Below are 10,297 nucleotides of genomic sequence, written 5' to 3' on the forward strand. Positions count from 1 at the left end.
GTCTGCGTCCATTGAACCGTACCCCAGAGAAGAGCCATCCATTCCATGAGATCTGTCTGTCTTGTCGCTGCTGTGCAATTTCATCTCACGGTAGCCCCTTGATAGCAATAATTTTACGGTTAAAATTACTATAAAATTTAAAATTTAAATAACTGCCATTCTTATCTGTAAACACGTTTACCTGTGAGTTTGTGGTTACTTATACATCTCTTTGCTTTTGCTCCATGCCACTAATGGAGTAGTATTTGCAAAAGTTTAAATCAATGACATAATTACTTAAGTTAAATAATATTATATATATTTAATAATAAGATTTAAGTATCAGTTAAACAATATTATATAGCTATATTATATCTATTTAATATTATATTTAAAATTTGTATCTATATTATAGACAATTGTGTCTATATTCTGTGTTCATTTTGTCATATTAGCACATATTAGCACAGCCAGCGAGATACAAACAGTCCCTGAGAAACACAAACAAGCACAGTCACAAACACACATTTGATACTTGCTGTTTGGATCATGGTTTTTCTTGCTGGCAGGGAATGCTATAATGTTGGTCATCAGACACAGGACAAATTACAGGTCAGAATGCTGAGGTGTAACGAGCGAGTCAGAAAGGCTGTCGCGGTATGCACTGTCATTGTCACCCATAAGGACCGTGACCCGCGTACCTTAACACATGCAGTTCCTTAACACATGCTGAAAGTCTATTATTCTACACCACTGGCACCATTGGCACACATTAGCACCTGTTCCTGGGCCAGCCATCAACATTCCAGAGTGTATGGCAGCAGTTATCAATAGTGTCCTCATGTGCACCTGACTGTCTATACCGCCCAGCACTACTTGGTGGGCATGTAACCCCACATGGATAGCATGGAACCATCGTTTTTCGTTTTGATCTGTAGCCCCCCCGCTGGACTGGACCCCCCGAAAGGAGGGTAGGGCAGACACAGTTTTCTGTGATTATCTTGAGAACCGTAGGGCCTAGGATGACCAATTTTTTGCGTATGTTTGCCTCCAGGGGTCATGTAAACCCATTCCATGGAGACCATGGAGCAAATTTTCGCCTGAGATAGGGAACCAATCACAGAACAAGGGGGAAAGCAAGACGATGATGAGCTATCTGAGCCTCTAATGTCTTTGCAATATTTCTGTTTTACAGACTGCAGTTAAACATCCGCCAGCATCATCTTTGCAGCAAGGCACAGCAAAGAGTCTCGTCCAAAACAAGTCGCCAAGACTCTCTTCCCACACAACGAAAACTCACTGGGAGCCGTGGTGATTTTTTTACATTTGTGAAAATTACATTTTTAATTTTAGTAGCCTAAATGTTATTAGGCCCTATAGGATCAGATGTTACTTTGTGCTGTCCATTAATGCAATATATTAAACCATGGCACCCTGGCAAGGAGAGGTTGCCTGAACTGATCCGATCTTGTGTTGAATACTGTAATACAGTTGTAATAAAATTGATTTCTACTGGTACCCTTGTGTCTTTCATTTCTTACATATCATTAGACATTCAGTTAAGGTTATTTTACCAGGATGTCTCTCATTATACAGCATTGCACAGTCTATTAATCTACAATATTACTCTACACCACTGGCACACCTAGCACACATTAGCACCTGTTCCTGGGTCAGCCATCAAAATTCCAGAGTGTATGGCAGCAGTTATCATATGAATAGTGCCTTCATGTGCATCTAACTGTCTATTATTCTACACCACTGGCACACATTAGCACCTGTTCCTGCGAAAATGCATGTACAGTATTTCTTAACAGGCTAGCGTCTTGACACTTTCTATGAATGTATCAAACTAGATTCAAAGGCAGTCCATAATACAAATGAAATTGGAGAGAATGTGCAACGTATTTGGCTTGCCTGCATGTAATGGCTCTCTGCAACATCAGGACTAAGTGGATTTCTCACAAGGACTAATGGAAGTGCTAATGTGGCCATATTAAACTTCTTTCGCTAATTGAAGCGCTAATGTGTCTTCAGCATATTACTTTCAATACTGTATAATAAAGTACATGTAGCCTATATGTAGGCCTACCATTTGCCTATTAACCATTCACCATTAGCCTGCAGGCAGCAAAAACGAGGTTGCCGTTTTGTTATTTTCTGGTAATATTAGATAGGCCTACTGTTACAATGTCAGATATGCTACATGTTAACAGACATATATTTGTGCTTTCTACTCTTTATATTTCAATAACAGGTCTAAAGATGAAGTCAGAAAAGTACTTCTGAGAAAGTTTTTTTTTTTTATTAAAATAATGAACTGTATTGTTACAGTCATACATACAGTGCAGTAAGCTACATTACAGTGTTCTGCAGCATTTAGAGCAGAGTGAGTACTTGGGGATTCTTGCGTGTTGTACGCAGGAATTCATTGATCTTGTTAACACACTCTTTCAGTCCCCCCCTGTCCATGTCAGGAAAGTGTCGCTTCAGTGTAGCAACCACGAAGGTCTTCACATTTTGAGGCAGTGCTCGTTTACCTTTAGAACCATCCCAGTTTGTGGTTTTGCTCCATGCCTGGTAGTTCTCCTCCGAGATGATGTGTCTGAAGAGCAGGCATCCATATCTGCCCACTTGGCCGAAGCTCTGTTGGTGCAGTCTAGCATGGTCTTCTGGTCCAAAATCACGCAAGCTCACGTCTGCCCATTGACGGGGAATTTGGATGCTGTCGTTAAAGGAAGAGGAAAGGGCCAATGGGGACATCTGACAATCTGACGACACTGAAGAATCTAATTCTGGTGCAGGTGTTGAGGCACGTCTGGGCATTGGTCTCACAGGCGTAGAGTGAACCATACGTAGAGCCGAATGCAGTTCTCCTATCCCAGCTCTCATCTCTTCCATGAGCAGACTCCTCTGACTGGTCTCTCTCAGCTCCTGCATTTCTTGTCGGAGGTTGTCTATCTCCGCTCTGCTGGCTGACAGGTCAGCTTTCAAGCTTGCATTCTCAGCAAGCAGTTGAGCAACTCGAGCTCGTTCTGATGTAAGATCCGCTGTCCTCTCGGCTAGACAGCTTTCCATATTAGCCATCCAGCCCTTCCCAAAGTTCCAGCCAAGATCCCGGACTGCCTTTCTCACAGAGTTTAAACAGATTCTTAGGTTGTGGTTTCTTTGGAGAAGCTCTTTTATTTTTCTTGCTGGTAGTTCATCCTCTTTTCTCAGGATGGAGTCTATTATTTCCATCACCTGACTGAAAGAGAAGCATTGTGTCAATACATAGTTTGGTAAAGCCTGTTGTTATTTTTGGTAACATGTCAAACTTTCAAACTTTTTAGAGTTTATATTTAAAGAATATAATAGTTAGATATATAAGAGTTTTAGAGTTCATATTTAAATAATACAAAGTAAATTTACCTTGTCACTTTACGCGGCTTTCGTTTCTTCTTCTCCACAACAGCAAGTCGACAGTGACGCCGGATAGTCCCCATGGAAGGTCTTATTCCAGTCATGGCCAGATGTTTGGCGATAGCCCTCGTCGGGCAGCCTTTCTTCCGCAGGGTCCTGATGAGCTCACTGACTTGCGCGTTGATCACAGCCATCCCTGGCATCTACTGTAGGGTGTAAAAATGAACTGATACGTATCGGTATCCGTTTTTAACGTGTAAGATACGGCTACATCGATACGTGAGTTAAATAGGACTAGCCCCGTATCGGAATAAAACTGAAATGAACCGGTCGTTATATCGATTTACTTGTTAGGAATCAGTTCACAACCTTTTCTGCTCGCTCAGACTCACTTATTTACGTTGCAAGCAGCGCGTTCATCCCACTTCCGGTTTTGAAACGACACGTGGCACGGATTTGTGGGTAATGCAGTTCGTTTTTGGTTACATTCATTTACCAAAGTTGTCAAAGGACCACATTACCCATATATCTACTGCAATTTAAGCACGTGACCACTCGCACTCGATGGTTTTTTGACAGTTTTTACTCTTTTGTTTTTCAAAATCCAGCGCGAAATTAAACACTTACTATAGCATTCCTAAACAGCAACAGATAGTCTGTAGATTAGCCTTACGTTTGATGAAGGGATTTCCCTAATGTTAAAGAATCATTTGGGCCTTGCTGCTAAAACGATGCACAAATTATTATTATTGGGTTCATATTCACTCAGACTTGTGACATGCATAGGTCTACCGTTGGAACAAAATAAGCCGAGAGTTCATTGATATGTAGGCCTATTTTATTCTTGTAGGCTATATGAGAAAAGGCCAAGAGTGTCTTCACTGTTTTGTTTTATTTTATTTCAGTATTGTCTTACCTCAATAATAGGCTACAGCTCCGTGAAAATAATCAGATCTATAATAATCTATAAAGTCAATAAAAATTTATTTTTATGTTGTATTTGGCTGCTGTGTTTGACTGAAATGTAGACTATTATTTTTTCATTGCAATACAGTATATGATACAAACCTCAGTTTAGATAGCCTAATCATATTCACACTTTTTTTGCCTAATTGACAGCCATGACCACGATAATTGATAATATAAAATGAATGTGCACCTTGAGCAAATTATAAAATCTTTCAGAATGCTTTTCATTCTTGAACTGCATCGAATCGCATTGAATCGTACTGAATCCTTTTTTTATGAACATGTATCTTTTCTTGTATCAAATCGTATTGTTTGTATAGATGCAAATCGTATCGTCTTTTGAGATTCACCCCCAGTAAATAGGCTATTCATTCAGTCGAATGCCACTAGTCCTATTTATCTTGGGGAGTGGGCGTGGATTTGTACCTGCCCCCACCCCCCGCCCCAGAGGTGGAGAAAAACTAATTACATTTAATCAAGTAAATGTATTGAGTAGATTTTTTTGGTATTTTGTATTTTTTAAGTAGTTTTTAAAAATTGTTCTTTTACTTATAATATAGTTATTGAGTTTTGAAAATCGAATGTAACACTCAAATGTGTGGGTAGACTGAGTACAGTTGAGACACTTTTTGCGTTTTGATTTTTAAATAAAAAAATAGATACTGAAAGGAAGTGCATTTCCACATGACATGCCACATGACATTTCATTAGCTTGTAGACTAAGATATTATCAATCAATAATGCTCATAAGTAGTTTATATTTTCCACAATTAGCTCATAAAAATAAAGTGTTTTTTGTCTCAACTTTGTCTCAACTGTACTTATGGGTGGTACAGTTGAGACAGTACCGTGGTACAGTTGAGACACCCATTTTAAATGACGTCAAGGTAACTAACCATTCACTACAAATATAATAAATAAAGACAAATAAAGAAAATAACAATTGGGCAACATGTTTTATGTTCAGATTCATTCATTTGATTTAAATTAGCACTGGTTAAAAAGTATACAACAGGAACAAATATTTAACACTGATATTGGAACAGATATTGGAAACATTTCAATAACACTAAAAATAATAATGTAAACAGTAACAGTAAACAAACAACAAAGAAAAAAGTGACTCAGGTGTCACTTTCACAGTGATGGCATGTGTAGCTATCTCCACCAGGGGGGATACACTGTACGTGTCACCACATGCTACACTTGGAGCAGGCCACCCATTTCTCTCCCGACCGTGACCTTGAGAACCATTCGTCACACACCAGGCATTGGGTGTCTTCTATGCTTTTCTTCTTTCTTTTTTCTCTGTCACAATCTTCCTCTTCACCTTCATGGAGGATCTTATTTTCTCCTCTTCAAGGGTATTCTTTACAGGGGTGTCAGTGAGTATTTCCGTGGTCCTTTTTCTCCGACGGTGACCATTGGCCTTTCTGGGGCCAGCTTTTGGATGAGGCCTGATTAGTTCAGGACTAAACTTTGGAACATGCTGAACCTGGTAAACATAAACACAAACACACACATACATTCAAAGGAATGAATATTTCAATTCCAGAATTGTATGTATTAGCCTAGTCCTTACCGCCTGTGACTACGTTTGTCTTCGTCATACAGTCTGGAACAAAATAATAATAATCTGTCTCCGTAATGGGCGGATGCTTATTTTGAGGTTTAAAATCATTGGAGTTCCCTTAACCAATCAGCAACGTTTGGTAATGACGTATGCTGTGCGCCGGAGTTCAGGCTTTTACGCTTCCCACTTCTGCTCTCAGTAGCAGGGACGGATTAAACAAATATGGGCCCCTGTGCACAATATCAAAAAAGCCCCCCACCCTCCCCCTCACCGCGACGCGTGCGGGCGCGTTTGCGCGTGCAAGTGACGTGCGCGTGCAGCCAGCACTTCTCTCTTTGCTGTCGCTGTGTAGGCTGGTGCACAATTTCACACAATGAAAATGTAGTACATTATGTCATATATTATAACTCAGGCCCACACAGAAATGAATTCCAGCAGCTGTTTTTATTATTAGGCTGTAATCTCCCTTTGCTGGCCAAACAGTCTACAGCAATATTTTTCACTAAACGGACCGGACAACAGTTGTCATATTTCTGACGGACCGGTAGCAGGGACGTTGATAGTATTTTGTGAGAGGTGGTGCTGAACATATTACGGGGGGTTAGGGGGTGTCTCCCCCGGGAAAATTTTGAAATTCTGGCTGTTAAATATACCCTTTTAACGCAGTTTGGAAGGGGCATACAAACTTTAACAGAGCAAGCAGGGCCCGTTTTCTGTCTGACTCAGGTGACGTGAACATTGGCTACCTGCATGATAAGGTTTTCACTTCACTGCTGCTTGACACTACCTTGCATGGAGACATATTTCACCTTAACAGTGGAGATGTTAGCAAAACTATAGCGTTTGGTAAATGGAGATGCAGATCATCTCTCTAATTAATTTCGTTGCGCAACAGCCCACATTATCTCACTCCAGCGAGACGAGTGAAATAAGTGTAGGCCTATCTTTCATCGGCATCGCCATAGGCTATTTGCTACGATATAAGATACTGTTAGGCCTACAACAAGTCACAATTTATTAGGCTATCCAATCACTATGCTGTTGTCATGAACATTGCAGGAATCCACTTCATTCACCTACCCACGAGTGGGTCAGTTTCACTTTCGCAAACACGCATACATTGAATGAGCACTCATAGCCTACCACTTCCACCTAATGTTATGCCTCTATATTGATCAGGAAAACATTTAATTTATTTTTCTTTCGGTCCGCGATTCCATAACACCATTCAGTTGTGCCGCAAATTAACAGACAGAAGCACCGGGCATAATCTAGCCTAAATTCATGGCAATTTTTTTTTTTTTTTTAAATCCGAGGGCCCCAATTGGCTGAGGGCCCCTGTGCACGTGCACACTTGGCACAAGCCATGATCCGAACCTGCTCAGTACTAAACAGACCGCTGGCTAGCAGTGGTGGAGGAAGTACTGAACCTCAGTAAAAGTACAAATACACAGAGAAATATTTACTTTAGTAAAAGTAAAAGTACCACAATGACAACCCTACTTAAGTAAAAGTAAAAAGTACCTGCTTTTAAATGTACTTTAAGTATTACAAGTAAAAGTATTTGCATAATGATTTATTCTCTTAATATCTATATTCTAAAAGGAAAAATCAGTATGGGCTGTGGCATTTTAATTAAGCTAGTTTTAGGTTATACTCGACTAGATAGTTTTAAGTTAATGCAATTGTGCTTACCATCTGTGGCCCAGTTTACATTCTGACCTACAATTCTAGAGACTGTAATTCTGGTTATCTACTAGGGTGATCTGCTGAGTAATATCATTCAGCAAAACACGAGAGCCTGAAGTTTAACGGGGTAGACAAGGGAAACATCGGGTGGATCGTAATGCCAATTATGCTGATTGAACAGAAAAGTTGCTGAGAAAGGTGTCTTTATGATTAAGTTCAGTTTCACTTGCGCAGACGCATAGACATTGAATGAGCGCTCACTTTACTACCCCCCAATTGTAGGCTATGCATCTTTATTTAATCACACACAATTAAGGAATATTTCCTAATCTGGAAAATGTTACGTCTTTTCCGGCCACCGGTTCATTAATAGTCTACCATTCATTTGTGCCGCAAATGATCAGACGTGTGACAGAAGCATGGGCATAGCCTGTAACTTCGCTGATCCGCGGATAGCAATCTCATCGGAGAGGAGGCCCTAACGCTGCAGATAACAGACAGAGAAAGGCACAGAACACAGTTGCATGTACAGTGTAGCCATGGGTCTGGTGAATATAGCCTACCGAATGCAGATGGCTACAAGCTCACGCTTTGCCTGGTCTAGACTAGAAGCTTTCTAAGAATGCACGTAGCGCTCCAGAATCTTTGGTAGCAACCCCCCGGTAAAACAAACGTGTTTGTCAGAGAGAAAAACAAAACTGATCATAAAATGTATTGTAAAAAGGAACGATGGTGTTGTAGAAATGTAGCGGAGTAAAAGTACAGATAATTGCTGTAAAATGTAACAAAGTAAAAGTCAAAAGTATGCACTATAAATTTTACTTAAGTAAAGTACAAATACGTGGAAAATTTACTTAAGTACAGTAACAAAGTATTTGTACTTCGTTACATTCCACCACTGGAATGCTCGAGTTATATATTCTCATGTAATGTTTCCATTTTGACTGTGGTTGAAGTCATAAGAAGATTTAAAAAATGTGTTTGTTTATCAGATGCCCCAAAGACCTTGGCATCATTCAGTCCCTCTGGTGAAATAGAAGAGGGCAGTTCAGTGATTCTGACCTGCAGCAGTGATGCCAACCCACCAGTCGAGAGCTACTCCTGGTAAAAAAAGGAGAAGAGTAAATGAGTGATGTTATCAACACAGCAGGTTTACAGCATCAGTGAAGTCCACTCTGAACACACTGGATATTACTACTGTGAAGTTAAAAACAAACATGGACACACTTACTCTAAAGACATTCATGAGAATGTTCTTTGTGAGTACAATGTGATCTAAATAAATTTGTTAACAAGTAACTAAACATTTAAGTAACTTCTAAAATAAAGACTTTAAATTAATTAATTTTGTTTCATTTAGACCCTCCTAAAGGGACATTAGCATCACTCAACTACACTGATCATTTAGTGGAAGAAAGTTCAGTGACACTGAGCTGCAGCAGTGATGCCAACCCACCAGTGGAGAACTACACCTGGTACAGGAAGACTGGAGATGAAACTACTAAAGTAGACTCAGGGGAGACCATCACGTTCACTCTGACCATTACCACTGCTGGACTTTACCACTGTGAGGCTAAAAACAAAATTGGCTCCCAGAAAGTTGATGTCTCTTTGGCAGGTACATGTTGATGTGGTCCCACTGCTGGTTTGTCACATGTTCTTGCCTTCTTTATTATTGCTGTCACAGTGTGTTATTTATTTAAGTCGTTTTCAATGTCGTTTTCAATTCATGTTAATGCTAATGCTTTTCACAATAAAAAAAATAGGTCCCTTTATATTGTGTTGCCTATAGCTTCATGTTGTGTGTGTATGTGTTTTTTATTAATCAGGCTCAGTGAGGAAGCTTGTAGCTCTGATTGCAGGAGGGGCTGTTGTTCTCCTCACAATTGGCCTCATGGTGGTCCTTGTTGTTGTGATGTCCCGGTGAGTGTTCAAACAAACTCCCTGTTCTACAGTCATGATACAGCTCTGATAAAAATCTTTTATATATACTACCTGTGTGTTTATTTAATTTTTTCAAAGGAGGAAGAAGAAGATAATCAGATCAGCTAGTGACTCAAGGAACACACAGGTGTGTCATCAAGTCACCACTATCTTTGATAAAAACCATATCACAAAGGAATTGTACTAAAGGGAACATTTTTGCCTCTATCACTTAACTTATACCCATGAGTCAAGGCTTTGTGTAGCCTCGACATGCCTGGATAGCCTAGATATGTCTAACATGCTTCGTAGTATACCCCACAAGTCTCTACTGAGCAACTGTGTTGATCTGGGTTACCCATCATGCATTGCTTTACAGTAGACTCACCGACTCATCTGAATGTCTCGCCTCCACTTCCTGCAGGGTTCTACTGATGACGATTATGCCAGCATCAACCCGGCGACCTCTGACCCTGCCCAGAGAGTGGACCCTGGTGATCCAGATGATGTCCAGTACACCAGCGTGCAGTTCAAGAGTTCCAGAGAGCAGCAGGTGCTCCTGCACTCCACAGTCCAGCTGCAGCAGCAGGAGGTGGAGTATGCAACAGTCCACTTCTAGACCCACTAATTTTTAAATTTGTCTTGATAAGAATCCTTAAAATAAGTCAAAGTCTGCTTAGATTAAGTCAAAATGATCTTTCGAGAGAGCGCTAGGTAAGTCTTTTCATACTAAAAACAATACCAAATAGATTTTTTGATCTT

The 10,297-nt window shown here is 40.2% G+C and overlaps 1 protein-coding gene across 2 annotated transcripts; it reads right to left on the minus strand.

Moving 5' to 3' along the window:
• Positions 1-2,262: 2,262 nt before the first annotated feature.
• LOC121719532 lies at positions 2,263-3,715 on the minus strand. Of its 2 annotated transcripts, XM_042105254.1 has the most exons (3): positions 3,671-3,715; positions 3,391-3,580; positions 2,263-3,226 (listed from the first exon to the last, which is right to left on the minus strand). In XM_042105254.1, exons 2-3 carry the CDS (start codon positions 3,573-3,575, stop codon positions 2,359-2,361), a joined length of 1,053 nt encoding a protein of 350 aa, XP_041961188.1. In that variant the 5' UTR covers positions 3,576-3,580; positions 3,671-3,715; the 3' UTR covers positions 2,263-2,358. The 2 variants fall into 2 exon arrangements, with proteins under 2 accessions (XP_041961188.1, XP_041961187.1); XM_042105253.1 differs by lacking the exon at positions 3,671-3,715 and having other exon boundaries at positions 3,391-3,664.
• Between the last annotated feature and the right edge of the window lie 6,582 nt (positions 3,716-10,297).

The sequence above is a fragment of the Alosa sapidissima genome, chromosome 9 (assembly GCF_018492685.1).
Source record: "Alosa sapidissima isolate fAloSap1 chromosome 9, fAloSap1.pri, whole genome shotgun sequence".
NCBI lineage: Eukaryota > Metazoa > Chordata > Actinopteri > Clupeiformes > Clupeidae > Alosa > Alosa sapidissima.